Source organism: Cryptotermes secundus, unplaced genomic scaffold, assembly GCF_002891405.2.
Source record: "Cryptotermes secundus unplaced genomic scaffold, Csec_1.0 scaffold898, whole genome shotgun sequence".
NCBI lineage: Eukaryota > Metazoa > Arthropoda > Insecta > Blattodea > Kalotermitidae > Cryptotermes > Cryptotermes secundus.
The window spans coordinates 316,605-342,083 of NW_019734369.1; the positions used below are offsets into that span (position 1 = coordinate 316,605).

Genomic DNA, 25,479 nt, shown 5'->3' on the forward strand with positions numbered 1-25,479 from the left:
ATATTAAGGGAGGAACATAGACTGAGGGTGTTTGAGAACAGGGTGTTGAGGAGAATATTTGGACCAAAGAGAGATGAAGTGACAGGAGGTTGGAGAAAACTACATAATGAGGAGCTTCATAACTTGTACTCTTTTCCAAGTATAATTAGAATGATCAATTCTAGGAGGATGAGGTGGGCAGGGCAGTAGCACGAATGGGGGAGACGAGGAATGCGTATAGGATATTGGTGAGAAAACCAGAAGGAAAGAGACCACTGGGAAGACCAAGGCGTAGGTGGGTGGACAATATTAAAATGGATCTTAGAGAGATAGGATGGGATGGTATTGATTGGATTGATCTGCCTCAGGATAGGGACCAGTGGAGGGCTCTTGTGAACACGGTAATGAACCTTCGGGTTCCATAGAATGCTGGGAAATTCTTGAGTAGCTGCAGAATTGGCAGCTCCTCCATAAGGGCTCATCTCCATGAGTAAGTAAGTAATACCGGAATAATATACACCTTTTTGAACTTTAGTTAGACTTACTAAAGGAACGTGAAAGTACAATTTTTGGCTGATATTTATTTTATGCAAGTCAGTATTTATTGTGAAAAAAATCCTTATGCTTTACAAAAACATAAGGGTTGAAAAGATATATTGGGAGTAAAGAGTTAAAATTCCAAGTTTACTAAAAATTTCCCTACAGGAATCCCTTGCTTTGGCTGTCACGATAATTCCTACAATTTGTTTCTGGGTTATAAAAATATATCTACTATGATACAAATTACCCCAAAACATGATAACATAATTTAACACTGAATGAATATAGGAGAAGTAGATCTGTTTCAGGGTTTTCGATTCTAATACAGGTCTGAGGGAATGAACCATGTAGCCTAACAAATTTAACTTTGAATTTTTATAATGAATATGTTCTTTCCTTATTAATGAAGATTCTATTATAATATCTAAAAACTTAATGTTGTTAGTACAGTTAATTTTATAAGTATTGAATTCAGTGGTATCCAAAGTCCGATGACTAATATTTGAAAGGAACTGAATAAAGTTAGTCTTATTATAATTTAATAGCATTCTATTTGAGTTAAACCATTTTTATGTAATTTCCAGAACTACTTTAACATCTTGGTCCATCTTCACTGAATCAGAATTTTATATTATAAAGGTATTATCATCTGCAAAAAGTATCGGTAAGGTTTTGCCTTTTACTAAGTTAGGTTGATCATTTATATAAAATAAAAACAATAAGGGTCCAAGAATCGATCCTTGGGTCACTGCATGTTTAACTAATTCCCTATTTTATGAATAGGTACAATTCTACACTGAGGAATATAAAACTCTGAATACCTCAAGGGTCTATTTTGAGCATGCCCCTGTTTTTATTATATATATTATAAATGATTTACCCCATCAAATATCAAATGGAGAAGTCGTTCTTTTTGCAGATGATACCAAAATAATGGTAATACATAAGAATAAAATTACTCTCCAAGAAAAATAAAAACAGTGATGATCCAGCTAGAATATGGTTTTTGAAAAATAACCTGCTTATAAATACTAATAAGACCAAAGTAATCCTATTCCAATTAAATAAACCGTATGACATTTCGGAGCCAGTTATTACTTTCAAAAATATAAAAATTAATTATACATCAGAATTCAGAATTTTAGGTATCAATGTAACACATAATCTAAAATGGAGGTCACACATTCAATCCTTGTGTCTAAAACTGAATGAGGTATGTTACATTATTAAATCCTTGAAAGATGTAGTGAGTTTATATATACTTAGGAATATACGCGTATACTTTGCCAAATTTCAGTCCTTTTCCTTTTTTTATTGCTAATGGGGTGGGACTAAGTCCCTTGTACTGTGGCCACTTCTGGCCTATTGTACCAGACCCAGATGATAGATGAGGGTGATTGTGGAGCAATTGGTGGAATGAAGATTGGCAGGGGAAACCAAAGTACTTGGAGAAAACCTGCCCCAGCGCCACTTTGTCCACCACAAATCCCACTTGACCAGACCCGGGCCGCGGCGGCGGGAAGCCAGTGACTAACAGCTTGAGCTAAGGCGCAGCCACAAATTTCAGACCTTAGTAAGGTATGGTTTGATTTTTTGGGGTGGAGAAAGCGAAAATAGCAAAGTACTGAAAATACAAAAAAAGGATACTTTGCTTAATGAAAGGTGTAAATAGTAGAACATCATGCAGACCTATTTTTAAAGAATTAAAGATTATGACTGTTACCTCTTTGTACATCTTTGAGGTGCTGTGCTAGTTTCAGAAATGTAATTTATACTGTACAAGAAATTCAGATTTATATGAATATAATACTAGAAGGAAAGATGATTTTCATATGCCAAATTGTAAAACATCAACTTTTAAAAAAGTGTTATCAATATTGGTATTAAATCGTATAATAGACTGCCTTTGGAATTAAGAAAATCAGATGGATCTAAAGACTTTAAACATGGGCTAAAATTCTTTTACTAGATCAGATCATCCATTCTATGAGTTTCTCTTATAGAGACAGTAGTAAGCATAGCAGAACCTCTATTCAGCAATGGATATAGATAACAAATGGTTGTGTGCAGTATCTTAAGGTGTTCAGTGACTGACATGGTCATATGTAGGACTCTTTGATTTACTGTAATACTCTTAAAATTCTCTCGATAAACTCATACGGTTGGCTTGCTTTTTGATTTACATGTTGTATCTAATTTGATTATTTATCTGGTTTGATAGTCTGTGTTATATTTTAATTATAGGTTAACCATGTCAAGCATGATTATATATTGTTGAAAAATTCTAATCCTTTAGGCATTAGGATTTCAAGAATGATGTATTTAATGATGTGACTTATTCAAGTGTTACTGTTGTAACAATTATGAATGCCAAATAAAAATGAAATGAAATGAAAGTGGTCCGCATATACTACAGATTCTGTTTCCATTAGCACCTCCTCCCTAACCGAATCAATGGGTGTTGAGGATGAACTTGCATAGATGAGCATAAGATATTAATGTAGTTCCCATCAGTGGAACCACGGATTACTAATTATGGAATGTGCGCCATGATAGCTCAGCAGAATATAGTGATGGGCTACAAGTTCGTCAGCCCAGGATCGGTTCCCAGCAGGATCAAGAGTTCTTTTCTTTTTTCCTCTATAGAGTCCCACCCAGTTCCCTGGCCATCAGATACCAGGGACTATTTCCCTGAGGGTCCAAGAATGGTGGAACTTTATCTCCACTCCCCCATACATGGTGCTTAATTAATTAAGTACATGGCCAACTTTGCCTTCAGTATGTCAATCAGTCTTAGCTATCTGCATGGAAAATTGAGAATTTGCTGTGTACTGATGCCTCCCCATTATGAAGAGCTGAAACATGTTGCAGTCTCTAAAACAATGGTAATCCCAGGGTAAACACATGCAACTTCTGGCAATAATAATTGCTGATACATGACAATTTGTAATACCATGAAATTCAATGAATAAAACAGTTTCAGGATTGTTAGTTGATCACAGATAAACACTGCATGGAACATGGAAATCATACAAGTGATGTATACCAAACAATTGGCAGAAAATTTGGCTTATGTCAAGTAACATAAAAGACAAACTAAATATTTGAAGACTGCTTAGGAAATGAGTATGTGGAAGTTAAAACTGATAAAAATGTCTCATGTAGTGGCCTGCTAAAGACAACTTTCCTTGAGGGGACAAGAAATATGTCATAAATTATTTATACCCTTGAGCTGTAACAGATGCCTTCCTGTTAACTTCAATTGGAGGGGGGGAAAGATACCAAAAATTAATATCAAAAGATTGAACTCAGTTTGTACCACTATTTGTGTTTCAATATGGAGACTCACAACTCTAGGATGATCTGTAGAAATGTTTGTAAACAGCTTAAACTTGGTTTGTAAGCAAATATTGTTACTGCCCCTCAGAAGAAATCGTGAAGATCATGGGTTCCGAAGTTATTAGAGGACATGCAGACCTGAAAATAGGCTGAGAAAACACACAGATGCAGAGGTGGACCTCCAGGAATTCACTGCAGTAACTGGACTGAGTATTGGGTATTTTCACATGTTTTCAACTGCACAGTGTTGATTGTGATTGTCACCACTGGTATGGTTGTGGAAGAGTGACATGCCCAATTACAAGGTCATATCTCAATTCATGCCTGAAATAACTAAGTACAATCATGAAAATGTCATAAAAGCTGGTCTGTGGACTGAGACCTCTGGAATGTTAAGTCTCCTAACCACATTAATTTAAAGGGAAAACACTAGACTTAATTTTGAAGACTTCAGAGCTCAGCATTAACTGACATTTCCTGATTCTCTTTCTTGCCTCTGACAAAGTAAATTTATGAATGTAGAAAAGGGAACCACATTTCTGATTTGAGGTTATTTAGCATCAAATATGGGATGCTTAGGTGTAGTGGACTTGTAGAGATTGCTGAAAGATTCATAGCCTATTTTGATGCACTGTCCTCTCATCTGGGACTGTGGAAAACTATAATAAATTTCTCTACAGTATTCTGGCTTGGATTTAAACTAGGCACCACCTGGAAGTTGGAACTGATTCTGCTTCAGCCAGCTTGCTCCATACCACTCTAACATTCAGAGCCCAAGTTAAATAGTTGGTTTCTTGTACCCACCAACATCCTCAGCATACTCTACGAGATAGAAGAAACAGACTCCTGTCCTATGCATGCTATAAATCAAGTTGATTTCTTTATCCATGTCAAGAGATCATTAGGAATAAAAAATACATTTCAGACATACATAAAATTCCTGTCAAATTCCAGCAGAATGAGGATAAATATAGTAACAGTTTATAAACTGCATGCTAACTTTGATATAGATGGTCCAGCCACATGAAGCAATGCAGTAGTTTCCTACTTAAACACTTCATCTGCAAACCTCAGAGTGCTGACTGAGATGATGAAATGGGAATGATGTAGAATGAATCAGTCATGGCCTATTTTAATATTATTCCATCATTTACCTGAAAGGAGTAATGTTATCTATGTAAAACCTGTCAGGCTTGCCAGACTTGAACAAAAATCAAATGTAGGACCCCCTGAATGTGGAGTAGGTATGCTAACCACTTACTTAACTGCATGTTTGGTTCAATCAAATTTAAACCAAAACTGTGGAGAGATAAGTGAAGGCTGAAAACATTGGCAGATGGACCAAAAGAGGATAGGAGAAACAAGTCATAGCCTTTAAACTGCAGGATGACTGACAGGAATCAAACCTCAAAATATGTAAGATAGGAACTGTAAAAAAACTGCACATCTGTATTTTTATTTAGAAACACCATGTTTACATACCAGTAGTCTTACATCCCTTTCAATGACTGTGTTACACAGAGGCTGTAAAATAATTTACTTTGTAATGACTCCCAACCTGTGACCTGGCAACTTTGCAGTTTAGCTATGTAGTCCCTTAACTGTCTTTCTGATGCAATCAAGTCACCATGTGTTTTCAGAAAAAGTCCTAGATAAGCTTGTGTCACTTCAAAATCCCTGTTACTTATTAACATTGATTCAATTAACTTCATAAACAGTAACATAAGGTCAAATGAGCCACCACCTTCTGGGGCAAGTGAGGAGATTTCAAAGTCAATTGCTGAAGGACCCATGGCTTCCAGCTTGGCAATGGCTGGCTGAAAATTGTTGGTTTCAGAAGCATCATGTAGTAGTTGTGCAAAACCTGAAATAATCTGTAAATCTGCAGGCATCCTGATGTTATATGTTTCTTCTTTGTCAGCTGTTTCACTTAGGTCAAACTGCAGGTTTAGTGATGGTTGAGTTGGAAGAAAAAATGGTGCTGCCTTTGGTACTTTTGGTGGCTCTCTAGGTTTGTTCCGTTTCTTGACTATATCAATATCTAGAAGGTTTTGCCACCTCGAACTTGCAACCAAAGACAATGTCACAAGGTCTTTACTGATTTGATCACAGGACTTAAACTCAGGTTCATAATCAAGTACTGTTTCATTTTCTAAGCCTTCCTGTTCTTCACCCACAGTTGTTGGGAGTTTTAGTAATGGCACATCAGCTGACTCTGACAGTGGACGCAATGAAACATGTGAATATAATGTTTTGTTAGACCAAAGAAAGACCCCAAGATAATCCACATGAGTGGTGGCCAAGAAGTCGCCTGTTGGCGAGAAGCTCAGCGATGTGCAGGCAGCATCCACCTGAATAATAAGAGAACAGTATGGTGTTATATAAGAGTTATTACAAACTTCAAATAAAGTTAAAAAATTCTTCTTTTAAGTTTCCTAATCCCTAGGCACAGTATAGAAGGATTGGACAAGTGAAAGTAAATGGAAAACACAAATTTAACTTTCCTGCATTAAGATTCTGGTTACAAGAAACATATCCAACATATGATTTTCTTACTTTACAAGCAGAGAGAGAATAGAAATATGACTAGGTACCAGACACACGTGTCTATCATTAGATAGAGAGACAAACACTTACTACTAACATCTTCACTCACTCCAGGCTATACCACCCCATCCTACTCGTATTTCTATAAGATCCATTTAATATTATCCTCCCATCTATATCTAAGCCTTCCTAGTTGTCTCTCATTCTGGTTTTCCCACCAAACTTCTATATGAATTCTTCTTCACCCCACGTGCTATATGTCCTGCCCATCTCATCCTCCTTGACTTGATCATTCTTACACCTGGCAATGAGAAGAACTTATGAAGCTCATTATGCAGTTTTCTCCAACCTGCTACCATTTTATCCCTTTGTTCCAAATATTCTCCTCAGAAATACCCCCAGCCTATATAAAAAGTAAAGGTATCCCTGTAACAGGCCATGGAGGCCCATAGGCTGGTGAGATGTTGAGCTTCCTACATCTTCTGGACAATCGGCTCATAGATGGCAGCATGGTTGTCAGCCCTACGCACCAACCACCCTTTACCCTCATGAATATTCCTGGTACTCATTTCCGTTAGAGGCTGAGCCGACCCCAGGGCCATAGTGCGGCTGGAAGGTTTAGGTCAATTGAAAAAAATCCAGTGACCTCATCGGGACTTGAACCCGCGACCTTCTAGTTGTACCATAGTGCTTCAACCAACTATGCTACCGCGTGCACCCTTCAGTCTATATTCTTCCATTAATGTCAGAGATGAAGGTCCACACCCATACAAAACTACAGGCAAAATTACAGTTCTGTATATTTTAATTTGTATGTTTCTAGACAGCAGATGAGAAGACAAAAGGCCCTGAACTGACCAGTAGTATGCTTGATGCAAATTCAATCTGCTATTAATTTCCTCATGAATCAAATTTTGATTTGTTGGAAGTTACTGTCATTCCCAAATATTTTAACTTTGCCACATTTTCAAAGGATCTTTTCACAATCTTTACGTTACGATTTTGCCCTGCAACGTCTTACCTAAAATAAGACTTAAATACAAACCTGAAAACAGTCAATAAGCCGTGATGATGGAATGTCCCAGGTGCAGATAGTACGGTCCATAGCAGCTGTTAGCAACCAACGTGAGTCTGGACTGAATGTACAATCTGTCAGCCGACTTTTGTGTCCCTGGAATTTCCTTACAACTGTACGAGTGTCCAGATCCACGACAATAATGGTGAAATCTTCTAGAGCTGCTGCTAACATTGAACTGTCATGGTGAGCTCTAAAGAATGACACTGATTCCTCTACACTGAGTTTTGTCAATGCCGCTGAGCCTTTAGGAACAAAATTCACAAACAGGATAACTAACTAAATAGAAAATCTGAGTCTGCACAAAAAAATGATGAACAGATTTAATATCTTTGTCATAATAACTCACTGTAGATTTCCCTACTCTTCACTGGTATAGAAGCAAGGGCATTACAACAGACAAACAGAAGCAGGAAGTTCAGTCCAGATAGAAATGTGCTGCTAATGAGGGATCAGAAAAGAAGTCTTCACTGAATGCAAAGGTTTATTCTCATACACATTTCCCTTCAAAATGCTCCAGAGATAAAAATAACTAAACTATGATATCTAGGAATTCTGGAAGGCCAGAGTCCAATATTGAGTATTCTGTTCTCAAACAACTATGGACTTGTCAGCAGTATGTGCTGTATTATTACCTATACTGCCTTTCTTCAGCTGTCAATTACTTGGAGAAGGGATTAAATATATTGGTCATGAAGAGTTCTGAATTCACTTTTGCTGCAAAGCAAATTGAGCCAGTGCACTTTTACAGCACACCACATGGCTACTTTCATGCTTTGTAATGGTACTTTCTGAATGGCATAAGAAATTTCACCATACTCATATAATCTGAGTACTGACATAAAAACATGACTCATCATTTATGAACAGCAGCTGTGGCCCCATGACTCCATCATGCACATTCTGCAGCAACCATTCAGGACACAAAAGGACCCATCCTACAGATGGGGTCTGATAAAATGATACCGAGACATGTCTATTATAAACCCTTTACGATTAGATTCCCTGATAGAAGCAAATGGAAGGAGGGGTTTCAGCTCAACAGAAATGGAGGACTAATCTGGCACACAGATGGATCCAAAACAAATAAGGGCACTGGAGCTGGGATGTATAGCCATGGTACAAGACAGAAACTTAGTTTTAGCCTTGGGCAAGACACAACAGCATTCCAGGCAGAAATGTATGCCATTAAGGCATGCACAGTTGAGAATCTAGATAGGAACTATAAGAATAGGAACATCTATATTCTACCTATAACATATCTATATATCATATATCTATCTAAAACATCTATACTCTAGCTGCAGTTGGTAAACACCAAATCACCTCAAAACTGGTCTGGGACTGCATCAATCCCTCATACAACTGGCCAGACATAACAGAGTACAACTGATATGGGTGCCAGGTCATGAGGGCACTGTTGGTAATGAAACAACAGATCAGCTGGCAGGAACAGGATCTGAACATCCATTCATAGGAGCTGAACCAGCTTGAGGCATCTCAATTGGGGTTGCCAAGAAAGCGATCAGAGACTGGATGAATAGAAATCACAAAAACCATTGGGAATCCATAACTGGACTCAAACAAGCAAAAGGATTTATACTTTGGCCCTCTGCCAAAAGAACGAAGGATCTGTTGAAATTAAATAGATAAATTAAGATGGGTGGTAGGACTATTTACAAGACACTCACCTAAAAGGACACCTTTTCAAACTGGGATTGACAGATGATCCACTTGTGAAAGGTGCCTAGAAGAAAATGAATCAGCCACACACATCCTATGTGACTGTGAGGCCATAGCTTATTTAAGATCTCGTTACATGGGCCAGTTCTTTATGGAACCAAGTGACTACTATGACGCACCCATAAACAAAGTCATACATTTCATTCAAAGTGTAAAATTAATAAATGAGTAACAAATAGGGAAGCACGATAGATCACTGAAGGTTGTGGTCCATGGGGCTGGATTATTATGGCCCACCCCTCACACATTCATTCATTCGTTCATTCATTCATTCATTCACTGCAGCAACCACTTATAAAGGATCATTTTTTTCTGTATAATCTGGTTGTTTAAACTGGCCCACAATTATTTTACATAAGCAAAAATGAATTATGTAAGATTTGAGGCTTTCACGGCGGTGACTATGAAGAAAGCAGTCTTCTGGGATTTGGCACCGTGTATATGTGGTGTTAACCGACGTTTCGGAGGAACGTATCGCCCCCATCTTCAGGGTTGAAGAAGTATAAGTAAATCTGCAAGGGACAACACCGTGAGACACGGTGCCAAATCCCAGAAGACTGCTTTCTTCAAAAATGAATTAGCTTTATAGCTGTGAACACAGATGCCAGACAGACTTCAATTTCTTGTACCAAGAGTCTTAACAATTTTAAGGACTGATCTCTAACTGTGACTGAACATGTTTTAACTTTTCCTTCACTTAACACAATCCTCTTAGATCATCTTCTCTATGAGAAACTGTACCCATGATCCATCATATTTTAACAAGCTTTGATGTATTTGAGCTTTGTGGATAATTACAAATGAACCTCTGATTGAATTTTCTGTAAGATTTTTTTTTCTTACAGATGATGTACCTTACTGAAAGAGTAATGAATTCAGACCTCACAACAAAAAGCAAGCAGAACTTTCACACACTACCATAGTGATCACACTAGATATACTGACTGAAAATCACTCATCTTACAGATCACAGAAAAAATATTCTGCACAGTCTGTTCACAATGTTGCTACATAGCCTTCTCTAACTCTGTCACCTTATTTGAGGGTGGATTACTTTATGAGGTCAGTATCCAGACTATACAGTGTCATACCATTTCATGCCTCATGAAGTGGAAAGGATTTGAAAGGAAGTGGTTGTGGCCTAATTAAACTACTATCCCAGCACTGGGCTGGGGGAACTAAGCAAAACAACAGGAAACCATGATCAGGATAGCTGATATCCTGGCTGAAATCACAGTCACTTAAGTCAAGTGATGCCATGCTATTGCTAGCAGCATGTTCTTGTTTCAATTGAACACTGTATAATCCTTGCCAGATGTCACAGTTCTGTGTTCACTTCCTTAGCCCACTGTAAATTTCCCCATTCTTCAAAAGTAGAGGAGACAGAAGATTATAACATGTAAGCATAGCTTACAAATTGTGTAAGTGCTCTGCTTTCTTGTGTAGTGCAAAATGATTACACACAATACCTATTACAGAACATCATTACACAAAGCCAACAGACTTACAGTATTGCTAAACTTGTGTATCCATTTTGTCAACAAACAGAAGAATACTAAACTGGGGGATAGTTGAGCAAAGCTGTAAAACTCTTTCTCAAATCAGGAACAGAAGTGATGCATCACTCAAATGAACATTTTTCCATGGTTTCATAACCACTCATCATACAGTACATATTTAATGGGTGTCTCCTGCCACTGTCATCATATTGTTCTTACATCACTGCCTTGAATCCAAGCTAAAAGAGCATAAGCAATATTTTTCCAAGCATTTTACACTCAGGCCTAATGAGATCAGAGCATGAATTAATTAGCAGTATTCAAGGACATACAGATTCAGTAATGCCAAGACACTTTATGAAGCTCCTAAACCGTCCTTTAGAATAGAATTATAAATAGTAGAACTAGGCCAGATGTCAGCCAACTTGTCTTGAAGATGACTGTAACATTCCCGTAATATCAGCTAGCATTAACAAGTCAATACAGGGCCCATATACTATCAATCATTCTGCACATCTGTTCTCTGCGATCTCCTTGTTGCACAGCTAAGACTCCATGGACAACACAACCACACTGTTTAAACTTAACTTCCTGAATATTCTTCAAAGGATCAATATGTCTGAAGTAGCATGTTTAGAAATCACCCTTGATTCTCTTCCTAATCCTCTTCTGCAATTTGTCAAAAGGACATTTACCTTCCTCTGTACCATAAGTCCCTGCCTGAAGTCGGCTTAATCTCCTTGAATTAAGCTACTAATTTGTAATAACTCTCTTGTCAAGTATCTGTTTTTATATAAGTCACTTCTAATCTCCCAAAGTGCAGGTAAACTTCTGTATATCTCAATAAATCCTCTCCAGAACAATCACAGCGGGAGCAAGACTGCACATATTAGTGCAAATGGCAACATTCACAGTATAAGTCTTGCATAACACTATTTATTGCATTAAATATATCAAGCGCTCCTTGATTTTATGTAGTGGTTGCACAATATGTCTGTGGGAACTGCCCACATTCAAGCAAGTGTGACAAATCAAGTGTCATTGCTTAGTAACGACTCCCACACTGGTGACCCCAATGTGATTGGAAGTGCGTGTGGTGAAGAGTGAGCTGAATAGCGAGCGTTGCAGAAATGCGTGATAATATGTGGGATGCTCCCACATCACTCCCCCCCTTGCGAGAAGTGATGCTGCTGCTTGTGAGTTGTCTGCGGTGTCCATGCTTAGTCGGGGTCACCAATGTAGCAGTCGTTGCTAAGCAATGACACTTGCGTTGTCACACTTGCTTGAATGTGGGCAGTTCCCACATGTCAATCAATTCCATTCATTGTCAAAATGGCCGCGCAATAATGAATGTTGCACAAAATAACTGTGTACTGGACCCATGACGAGTCATAAGACAGTCAAGAAGCATAAGCTCCTCTCACAAACACCTATAATTAGAACATTAGATGAATTCCTAAAACAAATTCCTCTTTCTTTGAGATTTACATAAACTGGACAGAGCTCTGAGTGCTGTAAGGATGGACTCATGAAACATCCACCAACACATGCATTCATGTCTCTTTCATTCCCATAGTACTGACATAAGAACACAAGGGTGTAGCTAGAAAAAGGAATCTCTGGTCAGACAGGCAGTAAGCTACGAGGGTAATACTGAAAGTCATGAGCAACAATTTTTTGTAAAGTAACATGCTTCATTATTGACAAACCAAATACCCCACCTCAATCTACAGACCTTTCTTTATTTTTCCACATAACCGTCACTTCTTTGTACACGTTTCTCCCAGCTTTCTGGGAGTTTGAAAATTCCCCTTCTGTAAAACTCTGTTCCAGCCATCCTAAGACACTGACGCACTGCTTTCTGAATTGTCTCCCTTATCTTAAAACGTCCACGCAACTGATCCTTCATAAGTTGGAAAAGATGGTAGTTGGAGGGTGCCAGATCAGGGCTATACGAGGGGTGTGGAAGAACTTCCCATCCCATCTTTGCAATTGCTTCCATTGTGAGGTGAGTGGTATGGGGGCGAGCGCTGTCATGCAGGATGATGTTTCATCCTGAACGTTTATTGCGCAATGCACGACGGAGCTTGTGCAGCGTCTGGACATAATGAACAGCATTGATGGTTTGCCCAGTTTCCAGGAATTCGGCCAGAATAACCCCCTCAGCATCCCAGAAGACTGTACCCATCACCTTCGCAGCTGATGGCATTGTCTTTGCCTTCTTTTATGATGGAGAATGCAAATGGTGCCATTCCATACTCTGCTATTTTGTTTCAGGCTCGAAATGGTGAACCCAGCTTTCGTCACCTGTCACAATACAGAGCAAAAAATCATCGCCTTTGTGTCGATATCTCTGCAGCAGTTCTGAGTTGATGGCTTTTCGCTGACCTTTGTGGTCTTCAGTTAATAACCGCGGGACCCAATAAGCACACACTTTCCTATAGCCCAAGCTTTCAATAATCTCCTGTACTGCACTGTGCCCTATTCCAAGTTTTCGGACTACTGTGTCCACAGTCACACGCCTGTCATCTTGAATGATCTCATCCACTCTTTCCTTGTTGCATTTAGTTGAGGCTGTTCAAGGACAACCACTCCGATGCTCATCTCCAATGCTGGTGTTCCCATCTTTAAAACGTTTCACCCACTCTCGAACACTGCTTGCACCCATGCACACACTTCCATAAGCACGCTGAAGTCTCTGGTGAATTTCTGCAGCAGGGATTTCCTCTTTCACAAGAAATTCGATGACAGCATGCTGGTGAAGCGACATATCGCTGTCGGCCATTTTGTTAGGAGTGATACTGGTCATGTGATACAAGCTATTGATGTCACAAGACACTCAAGGTGAACACAACAGCTGGTTCCACCTACCATTGTACTCTCTTTCGTCTGCTGTTCCCAGGTTGCATGCAAAAAAAAAAGTTGCTCCTGACTTTCGGCACGACTTACGTATTTCATAAAACTACAAGTACAAGGGTAACAGGCACTTCTGTATTGGCAAAAGTAACATGTGAAACTGCCATTTTCTCCAACATGTTACTACTGTCAACCACAGAATTTATTAGTGAAATAGGATGCAAGGCGTAACCTTAGAATTCGTTTCCAACACCAAGTCCATGAAGTTAGGCTTTCGGTTTTTGTTTTTAACACCGTCAGTGCATACTATTGCCACCATTTTACTAAAATAATGCAATTAGAAGACAAAAAAATATTAAGAAAGTGCAACAGAAATGCATTTTATAGCCCACTGGATGAGAATGAAAAATGCAATGCAAAGAGATTATTTCTTGATGTGGACTAAAGTAAAATGTTGCACTACACAATAATACGAAGGCGGCCTCTGTAGTCTACAGGTAACGTTCCCACCTCATGACTCGTGGTATGCAGGTTCAAATACTGATGACTGATGGTACACACCATTATCGGTAGGGTATAGAGACTGGTAGAATATCATAGAGGGAAGCACAATGGACCAATACTGGTCTAAGTGCATGGGGAAACCCACCCTCTCCAATAACTAAGTAACTACAATAATACGAGGAACGTTCTGTATATAATACTTCCTATTTTTTTTAATGGAAACTACAAGAGATACAGAAAGCAAAATAACACATTTAAATAGAAGAAGATTTCAGTTACTTACAGTTATTTTTCCACATAATCACCACCATTCGTTATGCACTTTTGCCAGCGATGAACCTGTAAAAGTCTGCGCCAGCAGAGGCTAACCACTTTCTTACAGCTGCAATGACAGCATTGTTGTCTGGAAAATGTTGCCCACGTAGTCCATCTTTCATAGGACCAAAGAGATGGAAGTCTGAAGGTGCTAAATCGGGGCTATAAGGTGGATGTGGTAGGACAGTCCAGCCAAACTTTGCAATGCGCGCGGTGGTCACCAAACTAGTATGGGGTCTAGCATTATGGTGTTGCAAGCAAAAGGTTGTCGGCTTCTCTGGCCTGACTCGGGAAATGCGGGGCTTCCAGCTTAGTCGGCATCGTCTTGTAGCGTTCAGAATTGACAGTCTCACCAGGCTCCAGGAAATCCAACAAAATTAAACCCTGCCTATCCCAAAAGACCGTGCACATCACTTTCCCTACTGATGGCTGTGTCTTGAACGTCTTTTTTCTTGGGGAATCTGGATGTCGCCACTCCATGGACTGTCTTTTGGATTCCAGCTCATAGTGGTGACACATCTCATCTCTGGTGACGATGCTGTCCAGAAACTTGTCACATTCAGCCTTGAACTGGTGCAACAGGTCCTGACAGACTTCCATTCGATGACTTTTGTGGTCCTGTGTAAGCATCTGCGGGACACACCTGGAACAAACTTTGGGATAATCCAGCTTCCCCAACATTGTTTCCAATGAATTACAGCCAATATTAAGCCGTACACACAGTTCCCTGGTCGTTATCCACCGATCTGTACAGATGAGCTGATCAATGTGCTGTTCACTGTGAGGAGTGGCAGCTGAGTAGGGGCGCCCAGGGCATGGCTTGTTGTGCACTTCACTTTCGCCACTGTTGAAACGCACTACCCACCGCCTCACTGTGCTGACATCCACTGTATTGTCTCCATACACCTTTAGCAAGCGTCGATGGATGTCAATGGGTGCAATTTGTTCGGCAGTGAGAAATTAATAGCACATCTCTGTTTCGTATGCACTTCTATGTCAGACACCATTTTGGTAGACTGTTCTTCTGTCGCTATCTGTCGCATGACAACCAAACTAACAGTACATTGGCGGGAAGGTTCAACCTTTGCTACAACACCACCAACATCCAGCTCAGATGTTACAGATTAACACAAAAGAATAGGAGGCATTATATACGGAACACCCTTCGTATGTTGAATATCACATCAAGAAAGTTAACAATATGCATGTAAAACCTTCTAAGATTATATTTCGATTTTTGTTTCTACAAAAAAACTTCTACAATTGGCAGTGCCAATGTAGCAGACAACATAGCTGTAAAGTTTTAAGGTTATTTCGGTCACCCTTTGATACACACATACTTGCTGACGACACTCCTCACCAACAGCTGTACTAGCATAGCAGCACAAAAAAAAACTGTTGCATCATATTTACACATACTTCAATGTTTGTTCATGCAATTCATATTTAGTAACAGGTAGAATCAGTTACATTTAAGTGTGCATTGTGTATAGCACAGTGAACAGAGTAATCTTCTCCTGTTCTCACTATCTCAAAAGATATGTGACAAAAAATAAAAAACAAACTCCATGGCCTGTAGTCCGCAAGTGAACTATACCAACCAATCTGTCGCCACTTGTCGGCGAAGTTAGTGCCAACTTTAGTGGATAGAGGGTGACATGTGGTCAGCACAACAAATACCCATGGGCATTAATTTTGGTTTTCTAGACCTGAGCCACTATTTCCTTGAAATAGCGCCTCAATTTTCCTCAAAAGGCTGAGTGGATTCCATTCCAGACCCACTACTTCTCAGAAAATCTGGTATCGCCAGGAATCGAACCCGGAACCTCTGGATCTGTCGGAAGGAATTCAGACCACAGAGCTGGTCTTGAAAATATGCGATACTGTGACAAAAATGTTGGGATGCTAATCATGGATGAACCTTACAACCAGTTCTCCTGTAAAGTTAAAGGAGTACTGCCTTCCTAGCATGTCATCCATAAATACTTTGCCCAGTAAACTGCTTATTCTCTAGATTTATATCTATGCACTGAAATATCAAAGACATGTTTCCTGCATCTATCTATTATATGCTATATCCCCCAGTTTTATAATATGAAGAGCCGAGACACTGTTCTACATATTTACTGAAACAGTTATCCAAAGAAACCTTGCATACGTATTACATGCTGCACACCTGAAAATTTAAATGGCCAGAATTTGATGACTCCATCACTTCCACCTGTGACTGCCATCTGATTCAAATTATCTGTAGCCACGCCCCTCACAGGTCCTGTGTGTGCAGATGGATGGCCGTAGCTTCCCCTGTGGATTCCAGACTGGATGTTGAACTTGTCCACATGGCCTGAACTATAGCCAATTAGCACAAAGTTGCCACAGTAAGTTAGGCACAGGCATGTTGCAACAGCATTCACATTCAACTGTGACTTCTTAGGATCAAATCTTTCTGGTAATAACTTCAGCTCTCCCATCTTTAACTTATCATATGACCATGTTGTGACAGTAGCCAAATTTAAATGCACTGCTGCAATGTTGTCCCATTCCTTTTCTCGTGTTGTCTCTGATGTGAACTGCACAATTGGTGGCATCTTGAGAGGTTCTGCTGAACCTTTTCTTTTCTTTTTTGACAGTTTACGATTATATGAAGCTTGTCCCAAACTCTTATTGAAGGTTTCTGTGATGGTAGAAAATATTCGAAGGGAAGAATCACCTCCTGCACTCAGAAGATTGTGACCATTACTTCCATGGAATCGAACATATGAAGGTGGTGAACTGTGGCCTTCACGAATGTTTAGAAGTCGTGCCCCTCCATCTGGCATGTCAAATATCCACATTTTTAATGAATTATCTGAAGATGAGGTAACAAAAACGGGCTCATCTTGAAGGCACTGAAGTCCAGTTACTGCATTATTATGTGCTCTGAGCAACTGGCTCATTACTTTCTTTTCCTCCAAATTCCAAAAGACAACATGTCCTGACAAACTACCTGAAACCAATACTGGATGTCTGTCTGTTCGAAAAGACAAACTAGTTACAAGACCCCAGTCCTGCATAAATTCCATTACAGTTACATCAAACTTCAGATTGTGAAGAATTATTTTACCACTTGCTAAACCAATTCCTACAACATCAACAGCCGGTGCCTGTTCCAAAACAGTGACAGCCGACGACCAACCTTTGAAAACATAAATTTGTTTTGCAGAATGAATGTTCCAGAGTTGCATGGTTCCCTGTTCACTGCCTAACAAAATCTTATTTAAGTATGTACTAGGATGAAGCATTGTGGTTATATTAAATGTGTTCATGTCAAAAGTCAGCTCCAAGTGTAACTCCTCAGATTTGATGTCCCATATCTTCAGAATATTGTTTTCATCAACAGAAAGCAGATGAGGCCCGAAGGATAAAATAAGGTGCACTGGACTGGCATGACCAACATACGTGTGCTTCAGTTCGGTTCCTCGTCTCCAAGCACGAATTTCATTATCACATGCTGTATACACATGATAAGCATCTGCAGCAATACATGTTATTTCACCTGAATGCAAGCCACTAACACTAAGTAATGTAAACCTCGTGCAACCGTACGTATGAAATGCCTTTCCCACACATGTTACCACTAAGTTTTCTTTTCTGCAACGAATATAACGCACTACTAATGGAATGTGGTTACTAACATAACCCAGAGCCCTATTTCTCATAAAAATTCTACTCGACTGGGCCATTTCTAGCTACTGCGACAAAACAACACAATTCCTACACTTTAATTCACTCACAACGGTCCACAACGTTAGGCTAGAACGGCTAGAAACGGTAGAAAGTAGCGTACGAGATGGAGCAACACGGTAACTACCGGTAACTACGGTAACTACGTAACTGCTGCCACTATGTGTGGAGCGTGTGGAGGCAGACGAGGCAGATACGGCAGAGCCACGGGGCTGCGGCAGATACTGCTCAGAGATGTCAGAGATCGTTCTGATCAGTTCTATTCCCGCATGATCAGCTGTTTGTTGTGGCACGTGGTAACGTACGGTAGTGTATATCGGTGTATATCGTGTATATACTTATGAAGGTTTTCAGTACGTAACCTGCGATGAGTGAAATGGATGGTTTAACTATTGCAACAGAATTAGATAGAGATGTTACCAAATACCCTGCAGAAAAAAGGTTGAAAATGGAAAACAGTAGCGAAGAGGATCCAGACATGTACAATGCAGATACATCGTCTATTATGTGTATGAAGAGTGAAATGTCCAAAACGCTTTCCAAAAGACAACTGAAAAAACAAAAACAGAAAGAGAAATGGCTAGCTTATAGACCTGTTAAAAGGTAAACTTGTAACACATGAAATTCTTTGTGATTACACTTCATAGAATTTATTTGTTCATTTGTTGATGATACCTTTTCCAGAGCCAAAGAAAAGTTGAAATTGAGACAGAAGAAATTAGATGCGCGCCTAAACAATATTAAATTGGGACCATCGAGGAAAGAACTGAAGCATTCAAAAATGTTACAGAGTAACTGTAACGTTCGTATAGCAGTTGATTTGTCTTTTGATGATATAATGAATGATAAGGTATAGATTTTATTTTACTCAAAGAATGAATGCCATAAGTTTTTAAAATGAAGCATTAATGATAACTTTTTCTTAAAATACCAGGAAATCAGTAAGTGTATCAAGCAGCTCTTACGATGTTACAGCCTTAATCGAAGAGCTAAAGATCCAGTACAGTTCTACATTACAAATTTTGGTGGAAAGTGTAAGAAGGAAATGGAAAAGCACACTGGATATATGAACTGGGATGTAAGTTTCTGATACTTGTTTCTTATTGAATGCTGAACATTCAGAAAGCTGAAATAATGTTTCATTGTTTTTGCATTCATTGAAATAATGATGCTGTAATATAGTAAAGATTTTTTATTTCCAAACATTGTGTCTCCGAGGTACTGGCATCATATACCTTTGTACACTTTTGTTTCTGTTGTATACTTTATCTGTCACCAATGTCTCTCAGTGGCAGGTCTTGTGAACACAAAAATGAACCACTGGGTTCAATAAAGGGCTAGAGATTTATTGTCCAGCAGAATGACTATTAGTTTCTCAAGGATTATCTGGAGTTAGTTAAAATATCTTGGTTTGTCTTCATTGTATACCAGTTTCTTTTTATTTGTGAAAGCACTGAAATTCAGCTTGCTGTCCACATATCCAAATGTCCGCTTTAGTAGCTGACACTTGAAAGTCCACACCTTATGTGTACTCTACATGAGAAAGGTTCAGCAGGGTAGTGTAATGCCCTCTCATATTGTTACATTGTGAAGAGGAGGAGAGGAAATTACATATTCATTGTCACAGGATTAAATCTTCCTTTCCAAACATTAAACCACTTGTGCAGTATTATGATTTACCACAAAGATGGAAGAATACAATGTGGTAGCATAGTTGGTTGAGGCAGTATGCTACAAGCCAGAAGGTCACAGGATCGAATCCCAATGAGGTGGATTTTTTCAATTGACCTAATCCTTCTAGGTGCACTATGACCCTGGGTTCGACTCAGCCTCTAACAGAATTGAGTACCAGGAATATTGTTGGGGGTAAAAGGTGTCCAGCATGTAAGGCTGACAATCTCACCGCCATCTATGAGCCAATTGTCTAGAAAATGTGGGACCCTCAACATCTCACAACCCTATGGGCCTCCACAGCCTATTACAGGGATACCTTTACTTTTACTTACTTTAGAAAACCATTTTGCATACTCTAAATTTAGCATTATTCACATACTTATCACTTTATCATGTTAGTTGAAATACAAAACAAAACCTACAGCAGCAGCACAGGAAGTTAAAAATTTCAAGTAAGCAACAACATTATTTAGACATGCTGTGTTATGCATGACATGACCTGCCAGTTCATATCAAATATTAGCTGAACCTGTCAGCAGTGGCTGACAACCATAACCACCCGGATGTATACCAGTTTCCTCAATACAAGAGTGTTGTAAGATCTCAGCCTCTTCTGAACAGTTGTATGTTCTGTGCCTTACATTCTGTAATCTCAGGCCTGACATATAGACTGAATGAATCTGGCTTTGATTTATGGCATAGATAGGTTTTTCTCATTGCCACCATTTTCAACTTGGCTCTGGGGCTTGACTACCCTGCCTCATATCCAGTTGGTATCAGAGGCTATTCCTCAGGGTTAAAGTGGTTGGAATGTGAAGCTGACCACTCATATCAATCTAGTGGCAGGAATATATGTATCTTCATTATGTGGTGTTTCATTAAGTACAGGGAAAATTTTGCTTCAGTGTTGTTGTTCAGAAGGTTCAGATCCCAGTAATAATAATAATGATGATAATAATAAGCAAGAGCTGGGGCTATTACTCTTGCACCACAGTGCAAATTGAGGATTGTGTACTCCTCAGCCAATATGACTCCTTTACCAAGTACAGCGATGTAAGAAATTCTAGTCTGCTATCATCATAATGCCTGCCATTTTACAGTCCTGAGTTCACATTTTCACATGAATCTGTGGGTTTTCCTATTGTACTAGGAATTAAATATAAAAAATTAATATTAAATATATTTCAAATGGTTATCATGGAGATCATACATTCATAAAATCCTTATCATTAACTATCATGACAGTATGGATAATTTTGAATTTCTAAGATTGTTAAGTAACTTGTTTTTATCTGTCCTTTACTCTGACTTCATGCAGCCCAACATTTTCTTTTGAATTTTGTTTTCAGATTTAAATAATATTCTTTAGAGGAAGATAATTTTCATAACTGTAAGTGGGTAAATTAATATTTTCATGTGTGTCATTTCTTACTGTATTAGAGATTGTACAAAATTATGACTTAATTATATACATTTCTTGAATTTATTCATATTTGTTAACTATATTTTTTATTTTTTAGGTATGTATTTAGATTGTCAACAATCTGAAAAATTATTGAAGAAACTGAATACACCGTATTTTATGCTCAGGAAGTTATTATCCCTTGTCAGTGAACAAGCTCTTCGAATGGTCTGTTTTTCTTATTATCAGTCTCAGCTTGAATACAGTATTATATTCTGGGGTTATTCTCCAGTTATAAAAAGTTTATTTGTTGCCCAAAAAAGAGTGATTAGGGTTATGCTGAGATTGAGTCCTGGAAACTCGTGTAGAGAAGGTTTTAAGAGACTGGGTATTTTGACAGTTCCTAGCCTATATATCTATCCTATATTGATGTTTGTTGTTAGAAATCTCAATTCTTTTCAAACCAACAATAATATTCATCATATAAACACTAGAGAGTTTGGAAAGCTACATGTGTCATCAGTGAGATTGTCTTCAATCCAGAGAGGCGTGTTATATTCATCCATTATGTTTTATAATAATCTTCATCAAAATACACAAAGGATGAGTGATAATGTGAAGGTTTTTAAACACACACTGAAAAGGTTCCTCACAACAAATGCTTTTTATTCAATAGATGAATATATTTCTGCTAAGCATGTATAACATTTAATAATATTTATAATATAATAATATTTAATATATTCCTTGCAATTTTGTTTATGAATGACAATGTAAATTATGGTTATTTGGTGCTTTTGGTTGTGTGCTGTTGACACGATTGTACTTTGCAATCAAGTCTTATTTTGACGAGTTCAATATCCGGTCCAATTCGGACAACGGATCAGTGAATTTATGAATTATGTATGTATGTATATTATTATGGTAATTATTTTTTATGTTATTGGCTATTTCAGTTTGGAACTGATGTTATTTATGATCCAGGATAGCTTAGTACATAAAGTGACTTCAATTCCTAACAAGGGCAGGGATTTTCTTCTTGTTCAAAACTGTTCTTGGGTACACCTAGCTTTCTGTCCAGTGACTGTTGGGAGCTCTGTATGTGGAAAGAATGCATCTGCTGCAGAAGATTGTGATTTAGCACAGAGACAGATTTGTTAACTATTTTTATATTATGACCCTGTTACCAATCTTGATTTCCTGACATTAGTAATTTTGCCAAATAATTTTTGCTGACACTTTTTTATTTTTTCAGGTAAATTTTCATAGTGAGAGTTACAGAGACATATTTGAGTCCAAGGACTTGGTTTATTTAACAAGTGAATCAGACAATATTATTTATTCACTGGAAGAAAATAAAGTATATGTAATAGGGGGCCTTGTGGATCATAATTCTTATAAGGTATGAAAAATGAACTTCACCGATTATATCTGTTGAAACAATACATTCACTTGTCAGGAATTTGAATTTAATGTGTCTTTTAAACTAGGAGATGTGTAAGGTGTGCATTAATTTCCACAGTTCTGGAGAATGATTTACAATTCAAACATTTCTGAAGAGACAAGATTAAAATTTGAGATTATCATGAATATACCTGACTGAATGGTACCATATGTAGTAACCTTCTGGATGGAGAGGATCATTCTTGCACAGAGTGCTCTCTCTCTCACACCCCACCCCCCCTACTGTAACATCTTGAGATATTTGTCTCCCTTTATTGTGAGAATTTGAATGGTTTTGTGATTTTTTCAATACAGGTGTGAATCAGGGTCTTTCTTAGTTGTTCTTTTTGATGGCTTTGGAATGTTTGATGGGAGTCTTTAACTCTTGTAAAAACGAAGTTGTGGATTTGTATCTCACTGATATCAATTATATATAACTCCATAGGTCATTGTCCATCTAGAAAAATTTTTTGTGACTCAGCTGGTCAATAAATCCTCTTTTATGAAGCCTGAAGATTCATTACCATGTAGGATTTGAGGTTCTCATAGCGGTGTTATGAAGCGCACAATCTTCTGGGATATATCATGTAGTCTAGCAAGTGCCTTGCTTGCCACCTGCTTGCACACTAGTTTCTATTTCAGCATGTTCTTTGACCCTGAAGATGGCGGCGATGTTACTCTGAAACGTCAATTGACTTTTCAACGGATTACATGGTGTTATAGCCTAGAAGACAGCACTACTGTTCATTATATGTTTATAGGAGCCTGCCACTGATTCCAGTCCTGAGTCACATAAATTTAGCCCACACCCTCTCTCCATATATCTTTATAAGAAATAAGTGACATAATCAAGAAATATTTTCCTTCACTTTCACCATGATGCAATACTCATCTGTGCAGGGTATATGTCATCAGATTGCTCAGGAGAAAGGAATAAGTCATGGTAAATTACCCATTGAAGAGTTCCTGGAGATGAAAACAAGAAAAGTTTTGACAATTGACCATGGTAAGTGTAGAGACTGTTCATGACAAATACTTTTGCATGAATGAAGTATGGCAGTAATTATAAATTCTGTTTTCTTTACTACCTTCATCTGTCATTGTTTAAGCAATAGTCACAGGAAGTTAATTGGTTTCATGTGCTCTCATCACCAAAGATTAGAACTGTTAGTTTGTTTTCCAAATCCTAATGATAGTTCCTGGAACTGACTAATTCTAGTCCATAATTTCCCTGTTTGAAGTTTGGAATACGATAGAGTACCCTCTTGAAATCTAAACAGACCCAACATTTGTACAAGCCCCAGATCATGATTGCCCCTTGCATTAAGTTGCCATGTTGAGTGGGTGAAATCCTCATTTCTATACCTTCATACCTACTGAGGACTATGTACGTAACTCTTTGTTTGGGGATCCAATTGTACCCAAGGATACTGGGTTCTTGGCACAAATTTTCTAGGATTTCCTGAAATGAACTTAGTTGTAACATTGTCCTAAGCTTGGTTGATAGCTTGCTTCTTATACTGTATTATTATAATTAAAGTCGAGCAATTCGGAATATAGAGACCAGGATAGGGAGTCATAGACATAGCAAACTGAGAAGACTTAGCTGTAGTGAGAAGTCGAGTGTGTGAATTATCAAGAGTGCTGTAAGTAATTGTAGTTACAATTTACAAACATTTAATAAGCCCAGTTACCAGTCCAAACCATGTGTCTACTCAGTAACACCTGACAGTATATCTGCTTTTGATCTGCTGTTATTTATATGTGCTTTACATAATAAGTCCACAACAAAGAAAATTGTATGGCAATGCTTGCACCTTCTCCTTGTATTTCAGTGTTTGAAATCCTCTTGGAAGTAACAGGTGGGAAGTCTTGGAAAGAAGCATTTCTACATGTTCTGCCACCTAGGAAAGGTGCTGTTGAGAGGGCAGAGGTATTTAAAGAAAAACTCAGCACTGTGTCAGAAACACAAGTACAGAGTAATACAGAGCCATCCTGACTCATGTGATGTCAGCAGTATTTTATGATTCCATGAAGTGGTGTAACAACAGGACTACATTTGACATTATGCACTGTCTTAAGAAATTTCAGCAAAAATTAAATATCCTATTTTTACCCCAATTTTTGGTACAGATTCTTTGTTAAATAGATACTGATAATTATTCATGTAATCTGTGCTTTCTCATGTTGCCTGTCTCCCATTTGATATATGACTTTGCATAGACATGCTGAAGGTTCAGAAGGAATACATATAAAAGTTCGCGTCCATTGTTTATCTTCCGTCAAAATTGCAACACTTTTACATTCTACACTTCAACACTACATGTTTTGGCCTCAAACGGCCATCTTCAGGTGCTTTTATGTTACAGATATTTTACTAAAACTGTGTTAAAAACTGCTACACTGTTTTAATTCGTGTTAAAATCACACACTGTAGTCTTTTTTTTAAGTAAAATGAGATAAAATCCTTTAAAATTTCTGTTGCATATTATTTCACTTTACCCGTGGTGTCATCATTTTTGTAAATGTATCAAGGTGTTTTTTTTGGCAGCTTGCCCCTCACGTTCGTGGTCTACTTTCAGTTTTTGACTGCCATCTGTAATTTATAAATTCCTATATTAATGTTGTTTTCTATTTGTTATTCTTCTTCTTCTTATTATTATTATTATGTTATGCTTTTTTTACTTTTTGTACTCACATGCTCCTGGTTTGTGTGCGCTTCCTCCACAGCATGTGGTGTTGTCTTTACTAGTGTCGATGTGGTGTAATTGTTCCTGTATTTATATGCTCTGGTTGTGAGGAGTGTAATTTTGTATAGCATTTCAAATATAGGGTTGTGT

The 25,479-nt window shown here is 38.2% G+C and overlaps 2 protein-coding genes across 2 annotated transcripts; one reads left to right on the forward strand and one right to left on the reverse strand.

Moving 5' to 3' along the window:
- Positions 1-5,285: 5,285 nt before the first annotated feature.
- Positions 5,286-18,243, reverse strand: LOC111868925 (WD repeat-containing protein 36). The gene is made up of 3 exons (XM_023860047.2): positions 16,574-18,243; positions 7,451-7,725; positions 5,286-6,209 (listed from the first exon to the last, which is right to left on the reverse strand). The coding sequence occupies exons 1-3, from the start codon at positions 18,117-18,119 to the stop codon at positions 5,349-5,351; spliced, it is 2,682 nt and encodes an 893-aa protein (XP_023715815.1). The 5' UTR covers positions 18,120-18,243; the 3' UTR covers positions 5,286-5,348.
- A 135-nt stretch (positions 18,244-18,378) lies between these two features.
- Positions 18,379-24,975, forward strand: LOC111868926 (tRNA methyltransferase 10 homolog A). The gene is made up of 6 exons (XM_023860048.2): positions 18,379-18,723; positions 18,805-18,970; positions 19,055-19,198; positions 22,452-22,598; positions 23,540-23,645; positions 24,475-24,975. The coding sequence occupies exons 1-6, from the start codon at positions 18,488-18,490 to the stop codon at positions 24,636-24,638; spliced, it is 963 nt and encodes a 320-aa protein (XP_023715816.1). The 5' UTR covers positions 18,379-18,487; the 3' UTR covers positions 24,639-24,975.
- Positions 24,976-25,479: the final 504 nt, after the last annotated feature.

What these genes read in the sequence shown, in the direction of transcription:
- LOC111868926 (XM_023860048.2), top strand. Translation starts at nt 18,488, where the DNA reads ATGAGTGAAATGGATGGTTTAACTATTGCAACAGAATTAGATAGAGAT. An exon ending in TGGATCATAATTCTTATAAG is followed by an intron (nt 22,599 to 23,539) that starts GTATGAAAAATG and finishes TCATCTGTGCAG; the next exon opens with GGTATATGTCATCAGATTGC. An exon ending in AGTTTTGACAATTGACCATG is followed by an intron (nt 23,646 to 24,474) that starts GTAAGTGTAGAG and finishes CTTGTATTTCAG; the next exon opens with TGTTTGAAATCCTCTTGGAA.
- LOC111868925 (XM_023860047.2), bottom strand. Translation starts at nt 18,119, where the DNA reads ATGGCCCAGTCGAGTAGAATTTTTATGAGAAATAGGGCTCTGGGTTAT. An exon ending in CTGGCCATTTAAATTTTCAG is followed by an intron (nt 7,726 to 16,573) that starts GTGTGCAGCATG and finishes TTGTTCCTAAAG; the next exon opens with GCTCAGCGGCATTGACAAAA. An exon ending in GGCTTATTGACTGTTTTCAG is followed by an intron (nt 6,210 to 7,450) that starts GTTTGTATTTAA and finishes CTTATTATTCAG; the next exon opens with GTGGATGCTGCCTGCACATC.